The sequence below is a fragment of the Vespa crabro genome, chromosome 2, assembly GCF_910589235.1.
Source record: "Vespa crabro chromosome 2, iyVesCrab1.2, whole genome shotgun sequence".
NCBI classification, from domain to species: domain Eukaryota; kingdom Metazoa; phylum Arthropoda; class Insecta; order Hymenoptera; family Vespidae; genus Vespa; species Vespa crabro.
In genome coordinates this window covers 4,170,075-4,187,899 of record NC_060956.1, presented here as the reverse complement: position 1 = coordinate 4,187,899, position 17,825 = coordinate 4,170,075, and the positions used below count along the sequence as shown (strand labels likewise).

Sequence of the window (17,825 nt, the reverse complement as noted above, 5' to 3'; positions counted from 1 at the left end):
ATCATTTTACTAAAATAAATGTAATATTACGTATTCAGTCAATTATTATACAATTTAGAATATATATAAGTTATTAATTATATCAATTATCATAAATGACAAGAAGACTATAAAAAAAATATATATATATATAATCCCTTTCATTTTGTTTGTTTTCCTTTTTTTTATGTTAACTTTTAGAATAATTTTTATTTCTTATCGTGATGATTGTATATGTACATGTATATAAATACAACTATAAAGATATGCCTGTGTGAAGTTTCTATAATGCGAAAGAATAAAGTTGCCAAAAGAGTTGATGTATATATCGTATAAAAAAAAAAGTGTTTTTTCTTTACTGCTGTTTACACTTATTGTCATTTACAGAAATACGTTTTAGTAATATTAAAAAAGAAAAATATATACATTTTTTCGTAAAAATATTCATAACCTACAAATACTCAAGTAGTGCGTAAAGAGAACTTCGAATTCATTCGCTTTATGTACTATGGTAGTCCTTCAAATATAAAATTCTAATCTTTTGGCATATATTGAAAATAAAAAGATTTTAGAGTTTACATTATATTTATATTATGTAACGAATAAAAAAAAATCAACAAAAAGTTGTACTATAGTTATATACCAAATACTATTATACTAAAACTATAGTTTACTACAATTTGAAAAAAAAAAAATATATTAACGTGATGCAAATGTGAGGTTATGAACGGTGCCATTGACTTTTGTTATTAATACATAATTTATTACAATATGGAAGAAGATAGTAAGTATTTTGTATTCGAATGATCATAATAAAATTAAAATATATTATGAATAATTCTGATATATTACATTAGTATATTTTTAATTAATATTTTTTCATTTATTAAAATAAGGACTTATCAAAAGAAAACAACGTGCCAAGCGCGATGGAAATTTACAGCATTTGGCTGAAATTATTAAAGAACTTGGAGATTTATATTTTCAAACTGGAAGATTAGAGGATGCTTTACAAGAATATATACAACAATTAGAAACTTGTCAAATTTTAAACGACGAGTTAAATTGCGCAATTGCGCATAGAATGATCGGTGAAGTATATACCGGTCTTGGTAATTATGAAGAGGCTTTGATACATCTGAATGAATATCTTGGTTTGTGTGATACATATACAAGAATAAAAATAATTAATATAACTTTTAAATAAGATAAGTGACTCTATTACAATTTATATGTTAGAACAGAGGGTGCCCAAAAGGTAAAAAATTTATTGGAAGAACAGCGTGCTTTTGCTACATTAGGAAGAACATATTTTTGCTTAGCCGAAACGCAACCCAAAGAATCTGATGGAAAAAAAAATGCTTTAGTCGATGCTAAAAAGGCATATACAAGGAGTATACGTCTTTGCAATGAGTATTTTATACATTTTTAATCTTCAATATATGATTATTTTTATGTTCTATTAAATGATATATATTGTTTATTTATTTATAGATTAGAAAATTCAAATATTAAATTAGAAGAAATGATGACAATGCGTACACGATTGCTCTTAAATTTAGGTTTAATACTTGAAGCTCAAAAAGAACTTGAACAAGCAATTGATCTTATTGAAAAAGCAGCAATATTATGTAAAAAACATAATTTGAATGAGGACTTACATAGAACAAATATTGCTTTAGCTGCTGTATATGAACGTCGAGGAAAAACTGCATTAGCATTGCAACATCTTGATACTGCTGCTGATATAAACAATGTATCATTAAAAGCTGAAGCGCATCTTACTAAAGCAGAATTATTGTTGAAAATTGGAGAATGGAGTGATGCCCGTAAAATATTAGTTTCTTTATATTTGACCAAGGGATTACCACAGAATGTGAATGAACAAGTGGAGAAATATTTAAGAATTGGTAAATTTACAATATTTGTTAAATTCGAAATGAAAAATATTTTATATTTAAATATTATCTGATTCTTTTTAGTGGTAACAATATGTAGAACCGAAGAAAATTTATTTATTGAAGATGATATATCTGTTAAACAAAAATTGTATGAAACATTAGGAGATGCAACTGTAGCTGTACATTCTTTTGAAAAAGCAATAAATTATTATCAGGAAATGCTAAAATGTGCAGAAGACAGTGGAAGTGAGAAAATAGGTGCTGCTTTAATAAGTTTAGCACAAACTTTGCGCGATGCAGATCGATATGATGAAGCATTACAGTTTGCTATTAGAGAACTTGAATTATGTAGTGATCCACATGAAATATGTAGGTCTGCTCTCTTCTTAGCTGATTTACAAATAGCTAATAAATCTTCTGATGCAGAAATTAAAAAATCTTATAATTTAGCATTATCCACGGTAGAACAGTCAGAAAACAAAAAGCTTCAAATATCTGTTCTAAAAGAATTCTTACTTTATTTAAAGAAAACAGAAGATAAAGATACTACGGAAATGATCCAAGAAAAATTTAGTAATCTGACGAATCATCTTATCGATGAAGAAAGTGAAAGTGAAAGTGAAGTAGAAAGTGTAAATATTGGAGGAGATATTTGTTTAGAAGACTTGTCGGATGTGGAAAATGAATTGCAATCTAAAGAAAATATTGAAACAACAAAACGACGCTTTAAGAGAGGTCTTGCAGTGAGGAGAAATGAAAAAGGAGAAACACAGCTTCATGTTGCATGTATTAATGGTAATATTGCAAATGTAGAAAAATTGTTAACAGCAGGACATCCAACGAACGTAAGAGATCACTGTGGTTGGACCCCGCTCCATGAAGCTGCAAATCATGATTACATAGAAATAGCTAAATTGTTACTTAAAAGTGGAGCAAACGTGAATGATCCAGGTGGATCATTGTGTGGGGGTATTACACCTCTTCATGACGCCGCATCATGCGGGAATTTATCTATGATGTGCCTGTTAATGGAATACGGTGCAAATGTTACTCTCAGAACAAAAGAAGGAGATACAGTATTAGATTGCTTAGAAAGTTGGAAGGATCGTGCAGGCAACTTATCATTAAACGAACAAATGGAATATGATAATATGTATAAAAAATTAGTATCTGTGGTGCCAACAAGTATAAAGAAATCTAATAAACAATCTCCTATATCTAAACATGATTATAAAAAATTAATAGATCTAGAAACACAGAATGAGGAAGTAGAACCTAAGAAGATATCTGCTGGAGAAGATTATAAAAGAACAATAGCTAATTTAAAACATAGAGGTAGTTTAATAAGACCAATCATGAATTCTAATGATAAGTGTAAAATAACAAATCCTCTTCTAGATACTGAAGAAGATTTAGTTGATGACTGGTTAGAAGATGATATGTGCACAAGTTCCAAAAAAAAATCTTCAAATGATATTTTCAATACAACTACCAAAAGAAAATCAAATAGTTTCAATATAGATAATGAGACAAATAGTACACGTGTAAAACGACAAAAAATTGATACTGATGACGAAAGAGAAGAAGAAGAAGAAGAAGAAGAAGAAGAAAAAGAAATACATAATATTATTGCATTAGAAGACAGTGACAATAGTAATGCAAGTAAAGTAACAAGTCCTGCTAATTCACCTAAACAATTTAGAAAAAAGAAAAATAAACAGATCTCCTTATTTTCTACTGGTTTTACTAAGAATTCTATATCTCGTACTCCTTCACCTATTTGTTCAAATATTCTGGATAATTCATCTCATCAAAGTAATAATGGAATATCAACGAATTTACATATTTCTATAAAAAATAAAATTTTTGATTTAAAATTAGTTATACTTGAGCAAGAAAGAGATGATATATTAAGAATTATCTTAGATGATATAAGGAAAAAGTTCTGTGATGAAACTGGATGTATAGTGGAGCTTGTTTTGAAAACAATGGAAGGAGATCCAGTTTCTTCTGAAAATATAATTCACATTGTAAAAGGAAATGAAAATATAAAATATTTAAAATGTGAAATTATCAAAATAGAAATACCATCTATTGTAGAGAGGTATAAAACAATTTGCAGAATTATTCAAATAGGTAATATAAAAAAATATTTTTTATATCCAAGTGATCATTACCAACAAAATAGTAAAATTATAATTAAAAATATTTTATATTTTTAGTGCCAGAAGAGACAACAATAAAATGTTTAAAATCGTGCGAGAATACGTCTGTTTTCCGACTTAAATCAGATGAAACAAAGGAAACGGAACTTGAACCTTTGCTTAAAGCTCTAGAGTATCAAAAACATTTGCAAGTACTATATTTGTCTGGAGGAGTTTTTCTCAATAGTGGAAAAATATTGTCTAATTGTCTTTCAGATTTATCACTTTTGCAAGAATTATATTTGCAACAATGTGATATTGATCACAATTGTTTGTTAAGGATAGAAAAGTTACCAGTTCAATTAAGAGTACTAGATTTTAGTTATAATCCACTCGGATCGAATTCTCAAGAAACAATTCACAAACTGATTGCACCATTAAAGAACTTACAAACTTTGTCTTTACGACACTGTGAACTAAATGATTTTAATTTTTCCATTGAAAGTAATAATCTTGTAAATTTGGATTTATCATGGAATTTTTTAAATGGTAACAGCAAATGCTATTCTTTACAAAGACAATTAGTTAATTTAAATTTATCTAATACGCTTCATCCAACTCGGAGTTCCTTTATCACTGATATCATTCAGAATTCCAAATTTTTTTTTATGACTTTAGAATCACTTGAATTTGCTTGTTGTGACATTACTGATGATGATGTTAAATCTATACTCTTACAAGCACCAAATCTTTCAAAATTAATACTTAATGGCAATTCGAAAGTTTCATTGATATCTGTACATATGTTATTGAATCATAAGCCTACATTAAGATATATAGATATCAGTGGATGTACAAATATTACAGAACCACCTGATCCAAATATAACTATAAAGAATCCTGAAATATGTACTTTAATTGTTAATATGATACCTGATATATGTCAATCTTGGTTAGTTTTATGGGAAGGAAAAGGTATTGCACATAAATTATCACACAATCTTACAATTTTTAAACCATCATAGTTATGATATTATAGAATGATAAATTAAGCTTTTAGTGTCTTATTAATATAACTATGTATTTACAGTATTATTAATACCTATAATTTTATTGTAATTTGAATGTATAAAGTTTATTTCCTACTTTACAATATAATTCATTAATATGTACATAATTTTCTTCTGTATAATCAATCAAAAATTTATTAAAACTAGAATTGATTGAAGATAGAACTTTGTTGAGGTAGTCTTCTCTATCCCCTACCCACCAAAGGATACTTACATGGAATGAAGGGTCCTTAAAGAGAAAAAAAAATAATTACGTGAATCTCATGACAATAAGTCTGACATAATTCACAAAATTATTTTAAGTACATTGGAAAATCATCATGTTTATACCTCATAAAATGGTGGTAACTGATATTCTGTCAATATATTATCAATAGATGAAATTAAATAATTTAACACATTACTGTAACAATTTATTCCAAGAAATGTACGAGTTCTTTCTTCATTACAATATACTTTTATATCAGTAAGTTCCATAGTAAATTTGTTTGTCTTTTGAAATAATTTTTTTAAACTTTCGACGAAAGATTCAATCCAATGAAATTTTAAAATCAATGTTCGAGTAAGACTAATATGGAATTGCTCGAAAAGTATATTGCTATCTTTTGGCAATAAAGTTGCAATTGATTTTATCCAAGAAAGCATAGCGTCACTAGGTGTATCTACAACAATAAATATTAAACATTTTATTATTCTAACATCCTGCAATATGCATTAATAAGCTTTCATTTTTTAGTGCACTATAAAATCTTGCATTTACAATTTACATAAACTAACGTTGCCCAATTGCCACGTTCATGTTTAAAAGTTCTTATCTTTCCATTATGATCTGACGGATTATCTATTATTTCTTCGTGATGAGGCACACCTTTCCATGATAGAATACTTTGAGGCACAGATAGACTGTAAATGAAAAATATACCTTTACATGTTTCTAAATAATCAAAATCTAACCTATAAACATCTGATTACCTTCCATCAATTTTTTTATATTTTTCATTTTCTTCTTCATCTTCCGAATTAGACGAATAATATTCACTAATTAAATTTAAACTGTTAATACTTGACATATTTTAAAAATTTTCGCTCCAAATAAATTACTATATTCGATAAAGAAAATAATTTACTTCGCGGAGTATATGTCAATATCTTGACTCTTATTGGTGAACGTAAAATTGATTGCTACTAATAAACAACATTACTTAGTTATCTCATCATATTACTTAAGCATTGATTTTCTTTCGTGTAACAATATTTTCATTAGGATAAAGACATAGTTTATAAGTATAGTAACAATATAGTTTGTGTATAAAAATATAAGTAAAAAGGTAAAATAAAAATTTTTAATGATCTTTGGAAAATGTAATTTTTCATTTTTATAAATAGAAAGTAAATTCCATTAAGTTTGAACTCTATGAGATCATATTTCAAAACATGATATGATGAAGATTCGTAAATAAGAGAAAATAAAGAAAAAATGAAAAATAAAATTATCAGAACGGCAGAAGGTTTTAAGGTATTACAAAATATACACATACATACATATTTATATTCTCATTTTAATAATTATTAATTACTTTACAAACAGGAGAAAATGATCTGAATATCCTGTTCTTCACAAAGAATTCACTAAAAGGGAAGGCAAAGTTCATAGATAACAACCTTTCTAAATTCTTCCTGCAAATGTGCCCTCTTCAACTTGATCATTCCATTTAGAAACCCAATCATTCGGGCATACAGAAGTGTAGACTCGTTTGAAGTACTTACAGGGTTCATAATCTTGACTGTGTTTATTGGAACAGCGATGAAAATCCAAGAAATTTTGGTAGCAGTATCTACATATTTATTAAGATCATTAATATCATCAAATTATTAATGATATCAATGTTTTTAATATCATATTCAAAAAGTCATACCTTGTTTGATTTTGATTTGGGAACCTTGGATCAAATGGCGCTGTCTTCCACTCTACTTGTGACATGATGGCAGCAGTTTAGAATACTCTTTAACAAGTTACAAGTTACTTAATTTCTATTGAAATTTTTCTGTAAATATTACACGTCACCCCTTCAACCCTTTGCTACATACTTTGTATACAGTCCCTCGCTCTAGGCCATATGTCTCTTGCCTCATCTAATCACTATCACAATTTCATTTTTTTTTTTATAGTCTCTTTCTCTCTTTCATACATAAGAATATTGTTTAAATAATATACTTTGTCTATAAAGGCATTCATATACAGTTTCAAATTAGCATATTACAGATATTATATAGATTTGATTAAAAATTAATTTCGTTTCAAAAGTCATATCTCATACCCTTAAAAAATATATTGAAATTACTTAAGTGCAAAGTATGTTATTAAATTACCATTCGATATTCGTGAATGTCACATAATGTTTCAATCATTAGAAAGTCAAATAAAAAAAAATTAATCGTTCACAGCACATTTGTTATAGGAATAATGAGGCGACAAAGAAGAGAAAAAAATTAATTATTTGACCAATGGTCTAGTATTATCCTCTTCCTGACAACAAACTTCACGATATTTTTTCACTTCTGCCATATAAAGTGACCATGCATCCTTGGGCTGTTCAACAGTTTGCTCAGTCTTTGGCTTTGCAACCATTCCAGTTTTTAGGATTCTTCCTCCTCGTCTTTTTCCAACCATCAAAGGTGGTGGTATTACTGGCTTTTCCTCGAGAACAGAAGTTGTTGGTTGTTGTGCAGGTTGCATTTGTTCTTGCATTTTTTTAAACATTTCCATAAAACTTCCATCATTTTTAAAGGCATTTGGCTGTGGAACGGGCTGTTGTTGTGCTACAACCGTATCTGCATGATCTTCAAAAGCATCAGATTCATACGATGGTGCTCTATGATGTCTACGACTTTCTCTATATCTGTGCCTGTCTCTACTTCTATTTCTGCTACGACTGCGTCTTCTATCTCTTGAACGAGACCTTCCCCTTGATCGAGATCTTGATCTATCTCTTCGTGAATACTTCCGTGACCTGTCCCTGTCTCTATCCCGATCTTTGTCTCTGTCACTCGAACGAGATCGTCTGTGAGATCGGATTGGAGAAGGTCTGGAAGTACTCCTTTTCCTTCTTCGTCTATCCGGTGGCGATTCATTCCGGGAAGATTTACTGCTCCTGTAGTCTGTAGGCGAAGGCGATCGACGAGATGTTCTGCTTTTGTAGTTGTCATGCGTTGTGTAACTTGAGCTATACAGGGGAGGTGAGGGTGGAGTAGGTGGTGAGTCTGTGTGTGACCTGGCGCTGCATTCATGCCGTTTTGAATCCATGGTGAAGAGCTCAAATACCTCACTGACCAGGGTGAACGGACAGATGGATACCTATAAGGATAGAAACTGCCTTCTATAAGTACACAGCCTATTTTAATTCATCAGGCCTTTATATGACTGGCTCTAAATACACATTTGCAAGAGACAAGTAGACTTAGAGCGAGAGAATATATACTAAATACTTTGATATATTAACATCTTTGTGCTTTATATTTAACATATTTTTGTATATCTGTCATGATATAATCATTTTTAATTTAATAGTAAGCTTATAGAATTGATTTAACGTTGCTTTCTATAGATATAGAATATTATAATTATTCATGTATAAATTTAATTTCAACTCTCTTACTCCCAGGAACATTTATAAAACTATCTCACGAATGGATTATATTCATGAGTGTGCATGAAGGAGTCAGAGCGTTACTATCTTCAAAGAAATTGTTTAATTTTAGAATATTTTATTAATTTGACGTAAACTCTTATATAAGGGCAACTTTTGTAGTTTTATTTAAAATATAATGACATATCAATTTTTACTCGACATGAACTCAATTGATATTGGTTTTACAAATTTTTACCAATTACTTTGAAGAGATAAATGTATTTATAACAGACGTTCGGTTAGGGGTGACTTCTACGATCGAATATACAATGTAATTGAATAAAAAAAGATAATATTGCGGATAAACATTAATTTTTACAAATATTTTTATCTATTTCATAGAAGATTGAAAGGAAATTTGGATCGATTGAAAAGCATTATATTGTACAGAACAGTTTCTTATCTGCGATTATATGTATTACGAATTATTATTATTTGATAAATTAAATTTTAACAATTATATTAAACTACCCGAAACTTTTTTTGAGTGTTTGTTAATACTATTGATCGTATAATATTCTAAAATTACACAAATTATCTTTAATGCAATACCTTGATCAGCCGTCCCGACGAAAACAAAATGGCTACTAGAGGTATACCAGAAGATTCGTTACGTCATGCGCACGAAGAAAGTTCGCTCTGCCTAGGAGTATAGTTAAGCACGATTTTCAGAATACATGCGCAGAATTATCCGTGAGAATCAACGAATGAAGGTGCAAGATTTTCGATGACGTGTAAATGATCGTTACCAAAATGCATCAAAAAAGAACCTAACCAATAAAAGTGAATTAACGAAAATCTCTTCTAACCTAAAAATATAACCAATCAGAAATGATTATATCTTATAACTAACCTTTCATAAAATAGTATCATTGACTGTAAACCAGTCCAATACAGTCAAAAAATGTCTTTAGAAAGTTATTTTTATACATCGCAAATATATTGACAGCATTTGGACAAATTCAATTAATGTTAATATGGATACGATTAAATAATACGCGTTGTAATAAATGATGAATGTTCGTTATTAGAAGATGGAAAGATAGGTAAGAAGATATTAATTAGATAATGCTCGTTAACCTATCGTTTTTAATATCTCACATGAACCACACTTCATTATAATCAGATATTTTACAAATGCAGGTCAAAGTTACATTAGAGAATTTCTGTATAATTAAAATATACTTATCTTATAAAATATCCTGTAATTTTCTTGATGACACATAAAAAAAAAAAAAAAAAAAGAAGTAATACTTTAATTGTCTTTTAACAATATACTTTCGCTCGTATATAAACATAGATGAGTGTGTGCGAATTAGTAACCTCTTTTCTCCATGAGATAGAATGTATACAATATAGAAACGTTAGGAAACATATAATGAGTATTACGTTTTAATTCACACAATGTTTTTATTAATCGAATTCATTTATTTGTACGTTCAACATATACATACATATATGTATACATGCATATACGCATACATACAACATATATAAATTAGTAAAGTTAATAGTATTCTGTAAGCATACAATGTAGATTAAAATCTCATTTTTCATTCTCATTATTGTGGTCGTCTATTTTTGATTAGTTAATGATAAAAGATCATTTCCCTTTTTTTTTTATTTTTTATTTTCTCTCTCTCTCTCTCTCTCTCTCTCTCTCTCTCTCTCTCTCTACCTTCCTTTTAATACTGATTTTCTTGCACAGATCATAAAAATTTTCTTTTGAAACGTGTACCTTTTCTCGTTGCGACGTGCAATCTCATAGGAAACGGCAAAGATTACCCACCGTGAGAATGTAAAGGTACCATTCGGTACCACTCTCTGACGACGTCAGCAAACAAGCACTCGTCTCTTTTTAAAGCGAAGAGAGACACGGAATAAAAAACAATGCGTGCTTCGAACGTTCCCGGTGAATCCGTACTTTTTCCTTTTATCGCACGTACATACATATCTACGTGGAACATTTTCATTCAGAGATATACTAAAATAAGAAAAAAAGAAATAAAAAGAAAAGAAAAGAAAAGAAAAGAAAAGAAAAGAAAAGAACATACGAAAAACAATATATGTAAAAAAGTCATTATTTCCAAACCACTTATTGTAGTTACCAATCTGTCCATCCATCCATCCATCCATCCATCCATCCATCCATCCACTCATCCAAGCTGTTGTTACCATGACGTATAATAATGTTTCTACGCGAGGCCGCATAACGGAATTTGGATCCTTGACATTTTTGAATTCAGCGGTTCTTCTATGGTCGATCGTAGTCATTAAATCTTTTCCATTACTCCATTAAAAATAATATAGATATTACTCTTTTTATTTAGATTTTCAATATTTTTCATATTATCCGATATTAATATATTACATAAAATTTCAAACGATATATATATATATATATATATATATATTTTATTTTTACACATATATATAAGTCAATCAAGAAATAGATGAAGCGATGAACTTTTATTCTTACGATAAATTTTACGTAAACAGTTACATATCTTCGTCGCATAGTCTATATGTGTGAATGTGTGTGTGTGTATGTGTGTATATTTAGAATGGAGGAGGGAGGGATTTGGAAATCGTATATTATAATATTAAGTTGCACTTTATAGAAACTTAAATATATGGAATCTCGTAGTTTGTGCCGATCATTCAGAGATATTGTAAATATATGTATATGTGTAAATTTCTCTTCTCCTTCCCCAATGAGGTTGCCCTCTCATAAGGTGTCCTTTCTGGTGTAAGAGGTAGTCCTCGAGATTGGTTCTCCATAGGGAGAAGGATTGAAAGAATAAGGGGGAAGAGAGAGAGAAAGGTGGATAAAGAGTTTAAGAAAGAAAGAGAGAGAGAGAGAGAGAAAGAGATAAATAAAGGGTCAAAGAAAGAGAGAGATGGATAAAGAGTTAGAGAGAAAGAGAGAGATGGATAAAGAGTTAGAGAGAAAGAGAGAGAGAGAAAAAGAGAGCTGTGCGGGCGCAACATCGTACTGCTTATGTGTGTAGTATGCTCGAGTCATGACCTTGCGGCATTTGGTACCTGGCCGTGCCAGGCGGCCGTGCACACACTTACACGCAACATGCACATACACATACACATCCCACACCCAATTCAACACGAGGTACGAAGTAACGCGAACACGAGCGCGCAGCTTGCCGGCTCTCTGCGCGCACACGAGCAAAATAACAAAGTACCATCTCTTTCTCGTTCTCCCTCCAACGATCCGCGCGCGCACCTTCGCCGCCGCGCGCACACGCTCGCCCTCTATTTTTTTCCATTCGTGGCGCGCACACACGCACGCCACGCGACTAGTACACAGGTGCGCACTCGCGCGCATACGTCGCAATTTTTCTTTTCTTTTTTATTCTTTTTTTTTTTTTATTATGTTTGTTTTTTTTATTTTTCTTCTTCTTCTTCTGCCCGATATGCTTTGCAAAAATCTATGTATCCTCTCTCTCTCTCTCTCTCTCCCTTTCTCTCTCTCTCTCTCTTTCTCTCTCTATCCTCCTTTTTTATAAATCAGTTATTATGTCAAATGCGTAATAGATTTATTGGCTTATTATATTTATTAAAAATAATAATAATAATATTAATGAATAATTGTTTAATAATATTATATCTGATAAATATTTAATAATATTATATTTATTAATAAAAGAGAAATATATTCATATTGATACATACATATATACCTACATATATATTGTTTGATTAGTAATAAGAATAATAGATACATAGAAGAGTTTATCGATCAAGATCAATTTCAAGCAATTTGTCATCATTTTGTCATCATTTTGTCATCATTTTGTTTTCGTTCCTTTTCTTAATTCTTCTTTTATCTCTTCAGAATTTATTCTTTCGTTTCTCTCATTTATGTATGCATGCATGGTAAGGTGTATGTATGTATGTATGTATATATATATATGATGTATGTATGTATATGTATATGTGTATGTGTGCGTGTGTGTGTGCGCTTGAACACGTCTATTAGACCCAGCAAAATACCAGAGACTCCACGACCTTTCCTATTGTCTCTAGCGATGTCGCGGTACCGTGAAGGCGCCGACTAGAAATGCAAGCGAAGCCACCGTGGCATCCGGATTTCTCTCTCTTTTTCGTCCTTTCATTCCCTCCTTTATATATACATGCATACATATTGTTTGATATAAGGCTTCCTTAGGTATAACGTTTAGCTCGTCATCTGTCACACGGTGTAGAAGCCACGAAACGATTTGAAAGATGTTACGGTCTTACGTTGACAGAACTAATTCTCTAAGAAACCTTTCTCCTCTCTCTCTCTCTCTCTCTCTCTCTCTCTTATAAATTTTTTTTTTATTTCGTGCTACAAACATTTTCTGATCTTCCTTTTCCTGTATTTCTACTTTACCGTTTAAAAATCCTCGCATGCGTTTTGTTCAGATAAGCAAAAGTAAACGAAACTTAAAACCCAAGACACAAATCAGACGTAAAATACGAAACCAAGACTCAATTTAGGTCGTCGTGTACTTGTCTCAGATAAGAAAGATATGGAAAAGTTACAACACGGGCGTAAGATACGCAAGAACTTGCAACCCACTTTGCATGATACGCAAAATTTGCAAACTCAAAACACAGCTCGGATGTAAGGTGTGTAAAAAAGAAAGAAAGAGAGAGAAAAAAAAAAGAGAACGGAATGTAACTCAAACCCAGACGCAACTTAAAACTCACGGTTTGCCAGCAAATGAAACGAATTCGTTTCTTTGATACGGAGTATGATAAAACTAGAGTTAGAATTTTTTCGAGAAGCAGAAAAAAAGAAAACAGAAAAAAAAGAAGAATAGGGATGCTCTAGGATCGGCGGAAAAACATTTTCATTGAATTTACTTTTATTAAATCGTAACGTGTATACATTAAAGCGTGTCATTTCCGAGGCACGTTAAATCTCGTGAATACGCTTTTCCTCGCAAATATATATATATATGTACATAGATTTGGAAAATTCCATCCTACGTAACTCTCTGAAGCCTTCTTCCTTCTTTTTCTCCCCGCCCCCGTCACTTTTCCAATTTATCCTTCCCGTCATTAAAAATGTCGTGGTGTGTATACGTATGTGTGTGTGTGTATATGTTGTGAAACACAAAAGCTCTCGGAGATATCAAATATTCTCGTTGTTATATTATGTACAGAAAATCTTTCATCGGTCTGAAACCTGATGAATCAATCACGTGCTAAATATAATCTTTTTAATGATTATGATAAGTCAGGTTTGGTTAGTTTTCTTCTTCTTTTTCTTCTTCTTCATCATCATCATCATCATCATCATCATCATCATCATCATCATCATCATCATCATCACCATCATTATCATATTTTTCTTCGTTAATATGACAATGGTATCGCAAATAAATTATTTCCTCGTGTAAATATTAGAATTGTGCGATTTATGATAGGAGTCCTGAATTTTTGTAGTGCATGGTACCAAAATGATGGAACATCATCAGCATGTTAACGATATGCGTGTCTTTATTGAGGTTGGCAAGTGGATAAGAACGTGATATGAATTTATGAAAAGTTTACGTGTTAGTGAGTTCGTCGATTGTCTGTCTGGTCTTATCTTCTCTTTGAAAGCTATTATAATACATATTTACGTTAGTCGATCGATTAGAGATCGCATACAGAATTGCATTATTAATAAAGCCAACCACCGATCTGCCTTTTAATATCTGCGTTAAATGTAATCTTCGTTCTAGGCATTTAATTCAATTAAATATTGGAAATAATATAGGAATGTCGATTAAATGGAAAGTAAAAGAATCGTTGATTAAATTTCTTTTTTTTTCTTTTTTTCCTTTTCTTTTTTCAACGAAGATCCGTGCCATAAATTATTTCTCTTGAAAAAAGTACAAATAAAAAAGGAAAAGAAAAAAAGAAACTTCTTAGGTATAAAAAAAAAAAAAAAAAAAAAAAAAAAAACAAAAAGAAAAAGGAAAACGAAAGAAAAATAAAACGAAAAAAGAAAAAACTATTTGTGTATTTTAGAATTAATTTCGAAGGATCGGCAAGTAAAAACGATATGTAAAAGCGATAAAATCTTTAAACGGAAGAAAAAGCCTACCTCAAGTTAACCTATTTTATTCCAAATTCTATATTCGTAACGTTTCGATGAAGAAAAAGAAAAAAAAAGAAGAGATGTATGCAAAGCTCTCATTTTACTCAATCTGTACGTCACAGGTCGATTAGCGAGGATGAGGAGGAGGAGGAGGAGGAGGAGGAGGATGAGGAGGACGAGGAGGACGAGGAAAGGAGGATGAAAGATGAATAGGATATTTGTGTAACACGGAAGAAAGATAATGCCTTGGCAACTGAGGTGATACATACATATATGTATATATGTATGTGAATAATTGCCATCCTTCGATTTCTCATCTTGCTTCTTTATTTTCATATATTTCTAGATATACGAAATAAATGGAAGGTAAGAATGAGGTTTGAAAGAGTGAGAAGAGAGACGAAGGAGAATTAATACGGAAAAGATATGATGATAAATAGAAGGAAGATGAAGAAGGAATGGAAGTTAGAAAAAAATGTTTTACAACCAATCGTAATGTATACGATGGAAAGCCGACAGCATATGACGACGACAACGACATGACAACGCGACGACGATGGTACGTATTATATATATGTTTACGTATGTTTGTATATGGTGTGTATTTATGTATGTATGTATGTATATATACAAGGATCGGCGAAGATATCCGATCGGCGCGTCGATCGTCGACCGATCATCGAGGGTGCGGAGTAGCTCTCGCTTTGGAGCATTATGATTGGTCGACGGAGCTTGCTTCGTACAGGCCAACCTGCCGCTACGCCGTGTCACCATGTTAGTTTGCCGGCGAGAGCGAGCAGTCAGTCGCTTACTGTCCGCGACCGGGTAAACGTCGTTCGTACGAGCCATGAATTGAAGGCTCGGACGATTATCTCGTGCCGTCTCGTTCTTCGCGTCTTCTTTTTTTTCACGCTTTTTTTCCCCTCTTCCTCCTCCCCCTCCCCCATCCCTGTTGTTCTTTCGTTCTCAACGCGTGAGAGCGGTCAACGACGCAGTCTCCAGGTATAACCCCGGGCCGGTGGGTTACTAGTAATAGATAGTTTTTAGAAGAAAAGTAATATCATAGGTATTAATAAGTAATAGTGTTAGTAATTAGTACATTCGTAAATTTTTACGACGGGAAGCTCGTATCGAAGGGAATAAAAGAGAGAAAAAAGGAAAGGAAAGAGAAAGAAAAAAAGAAAACAATACGAAAGGAAAAAGCTTTTGTTCCCGTTCGAATTTTCGAGGATCACCCTCTGTTTCTCTCTTCCTCTTTCTCTCTCTCTCTCTCTCTTTCTCTCTCTCTCTCTCTCTCTCGCTCTCTCTCGCTCATTCACTCGGTCCTTCCTCTATCGAGCGGGGAAAGGAAAAGTGGCTCGGCTCTGTGTGCTCGGAGTGCGGTGAGGGAGAACGACACGGAGGCGTGCGATGGCGGTGGCTGCGCCGGAGCCACGGCGGCCGCGCACCGTCTTTTCTGGTGGTGAACGTGCTTCCGGATGTGCTACGGACTATCGCCCCCAAAGAACTTTACGGCTGAATCGGACCAGTTCTCTCTTCGTTTTTCACGCCTTCGTCCTACTGCTCTTTTTCTTCGGCATTAAGATCGACGCCCTCAGAGTCGGTAAGTCATTTAGCAATGTTTCACCGGTCAACGACACCTACTTATACGGTCTCTTCCTATTTTAAATTTCCCGCGTTCATAGTGCATAAAAAGAGAGTTCGACCGACCGTTATGCGCGATTGATCTTTTTTTTTCCTCCCTTTCTCTTTCCCTCTCTCTCTCTCTCTCCTCTCTTTTTTCCTTTTATGTTGTTTTTTTCTTTTCTTTCCTTTTTTACTATTTTCTTTTTTCGAAATGAAGATCTTGCGGCTATTTGCGACACGAAATGGAAAAGGGATAAAACGATTTAACTTACGCAAAGTTTTGTTGACCAAAAGAGATGAAAGATATCTGAACTCTGATCCTCAAAAGTATGTCTGTCTCCCACGTGATGCTATATTTTTTTGTATTAGGTTATCCTTTTCGTGGAAAGGAAGAATACCTTTTGTAACCTTTCTCCCCTAAACCCCTAGCGCTTTTTTCAAATCTCTTCGGGATATACAAAATTGTCCCGAAGTCGTCGAACAACGTAGTAAGAAGAAACTATTCTTGTTCTTTGCCTCTCTCTCTCTCTCTTTCTCTATCTATCTATCTATCTATCTCTCATTCTTTTTCTTTTTCTCGTCTTTGTCGAAGTGTAATCTTGTGTGAAAAATATTTTTCCATCCTTACCACCATTGCGCCGTTATGCACATGTCCCGATCTCTGTTTTCATTCGACTGGTAAACATTCTGTCGTTTTATCTCCCAGTTGTTTTTTTTTCATTTCTTTTCTTCTCTTTCTTTTATTTCTTTTTTTTTGTTTTCTTTTTCTTTTTTCCGTTCTCGTCTTACGCGTAAGACTCAAGTTCATCGATAATGCCTGCTGGTCTATCGCGAAGTAGCATTAGCTATTTTCAGCTTATTCTTGGTAACGTTAGATCGAGTAATAATTCTTCTCGATAAGGGACCTTGAATGAATCGAAAACGAATAAAAGATACAATTGCTTATGAATATGTTTATCGTCTGCAAGAAGCAAAAGGAGAATACAAGAGCAGATACATAAATTCTCATTAAATTACAATCAATTTTTTCTATGTTCTTTTTCTTCCTTTCTCTCACCCTTTCTCTCTCTCTCTCTCTCTCTCTCTCTCTCTCTCTCTCTCTCTCTCTCTGTCTCTATTTTTTTTTCCTTATCATCTACGATCAATGATATATGAACTAATTTTGTTAAATGAATAAATATTAAAGTAGAAAAAATAATTTTAAAAAATGGAAGAAGATAAAAGAAATGAAAGATTTAAGAAGAAAAAAAAAGGATGAAAGAAGATGAGAGAAATAAAAGATTCAAAAAAAATAAAAAAGATAAAAAATAAAAGAAGATGAA

The 17,825-nt window shown here is 32.0% G+C and overlaps 5 protein-coding genes and 1 long non-coding RNA gene across 9 annotated transcripts in view; 3 read left to right on the top strand and 3 right to left on the bottom strand.

Moving 5' to 3' along the window:
• The first annotated feature begins 123 nt into the window (after positions 1-123).
• Positions 124-5,049, top strand: LOC124421897 (tonsoku-like protein). 3 transcript variants are annotated; one of them, XM_046957586.1, is made up of 6 exons: positions 124-763; positions 876-1,133; positions 1,224-1,392; positions 1,474-1,889; positions 1,962-4,016; positions 4,103-5,049. In XM_046957586.1, the coding sequence occupies exons 1-6, from the start codon at positions 751-753 to the stop codon at positions 5,047-5,049; spliced, it is 3,858 nt and encodes a 1,285-aa protein (XP_046813542.1). In that variant the 5' UTR covers positions 124-750. The 3 variants fall into 3 exon arrangements, with proteins under 3 accessions (XP_046813542.1, XP_046813543.1, XP_046813544.1); XM_046957587.1 differs by lacking the exon at positions 124-763 and having other exon boundaries at positions 992-1,133; positions 1,542-1,889; XM_046957588.1 differs by lacking the exon at positions 124-763 and having other exon boundaries at positions 998-1,133; positions 1,219-1,392; positions 1,542-1,889.
• An 83-nt stretch (positions 5,050-5,132) lies between these two features.
• On the bottom strand, positions 5,133-6,375 carry LOC124421901 (U6 snRNA phosphodiesterase). Its single transcript, XM_046957595.1, has 4 exons — positions 6,067-6,375; positions 5,855-5,997; positions 5,425-5,756; positions 5,133-5,323 (listed from the first exon to the last, which is right to left on the bottom strand). Exons 1-4 carry the CDS (start codon positions 6,162-6,164, stop codon positions 5,135-5,137), a joined length of 762 nt encoding a protein of 253 aa, XP_046813551.1. The 5' UTR covers positions 6,165-6,375; the 3' UTR covers positions 5,133-5,134.
• A 258-nt stretch (positions 6,376-6,633) lies between these two features.
• LOC124421902 (cytochrome c oxidase subunit 6B2-like) lies at positions 6,634-9,471 on the bottom strand. Its single transcript, XM_046957596.1, has 3 exons — positions 9,336-9,471; positions 7,011-7,097; positions 6,634-6,929 (listed from the first exon to the last, which is right to left on the bottom strand). The coding sequence occupies exons 2-3, from the start codon at positions 7,073-7,075 to the stop codon at positions 6,761-6,763; spliced, it is 234 nt and encodes a 77-aa protein (XP_046813552.1). The 5' UTR covers positions 7,076-7,097; positions 9,336-9,471; the 3' UTR covers positions 6,634-6,760.
• LOC124422066 (arginine/serine-rich coiled-coil protein 2-like) lies at positions 7,183-16,205 on the bottom strand (the record flags this gene model as incomplete). The annotated part of the gene is made up of 4 exons (XM_046957989.1): positions 7,183-8,449; positions 9,559-9,592; positions 9,885-9,949; positions 15,966-16,205. Coding segments are annotated over 4 exons (1,200 nt in total), but the record flags the coding sequence as incomplete, so codon positions are not given.
• On the top strand, positions 9,624-15,910 carry LOC124421903. Of its 2 annotated transcripts, XR_006941739.1 has the most exons (3): positions 9,624-9,829; positions 15,000-15,135; positions 15,224-15,910. It is a non-coding gene; the product is annotated as an uncharacterized LOC124421903 (long non-coding RNA). The 2 variants fall into 2 exon arrangements; XR_006941740.1 differs by lacking the exons at positions 15,000-15,135; positions 15,224-15,910 and adding an exon at positions 9,927-12,240.
• Positions 16,120-17,825, top strand: part of LOC124421896 (low-density lipoprotein receptor-related protein 2) — a 46,455-nt gene continuing 44,749 nt past the window's right edge. The window contains exon 1 of the mRNA XM_046957585.1: positions 16,120-16,480. Within this exon, the coding sequence (XP_046813541.1) occupies positions 16,288-16,480 (193 nt within the window). The 5' untranslated portion in view covers positions 16,120-16,287. The remainder of the gene's footprint in view (positions 16,481-17,825) is intronic.

What these genes read in the sequence shown, in the direction of transcription:
- LOC124421897 (XM_046957586.1), top strand. An exon ending in ACATCTGAATGAATATCTTG is followed by an intron (nt 1,134 to 1,223) that starts GTTTGTGTGATA and finishes ATGTTAGAACAG; the next exon opens with AGGGTGCCCAAAAGGTAAAA. An exon ending in AGTATACGTCTTTGCAATGA is followed by an intron (nt 1,393 to 1,473) that starts GTATTTTATACA and finishes ATTTATTTATAG; the next exon opens with ATTAGAAAATTCAAATATTA.
- LOC124421901 (XM_046957595.1), bottom strand. Translation starts at nt 6,164, where the DNA reads ATGTCAAGTATTAACAGTTTAAATTTAATTAGTGAATATTATTCGTCT. An exon ending in AACGTTAGTTTATGTAAATT is followed by an intron (nt 5,757 to 5,854) that starts GTAAATGCAAGA and finishes TTATTGTTGTAG; the next exon opens with ATACACCTAGTGACGCTATG. An exon ending in AGTTACCACCATTTTATGAG is followed by an intron (nt 5,324 to 5,424) that starts GTATAAACATGA and finishes TTTCTCTTTAAG; the next exon opens with GACCCTTCATTCCATGTAAG.
- LOC124421902 (XM_046957596.1), bottom strand. Translation starts at nt 7,075, where the DNA reads ATGTCACAAGTAGAGTGGAAGACAGCGCCATTTGATCCAAGGTTCCCA. An exon ending in CCAAATCAAAATCAAACAAG is followed by an intron (nt 6,930 to 7,010) that starts GTATGACTTTTT and finishes ATAAATATGTAG; the next exon opens with ATACTGCTACCAAAATTTCT.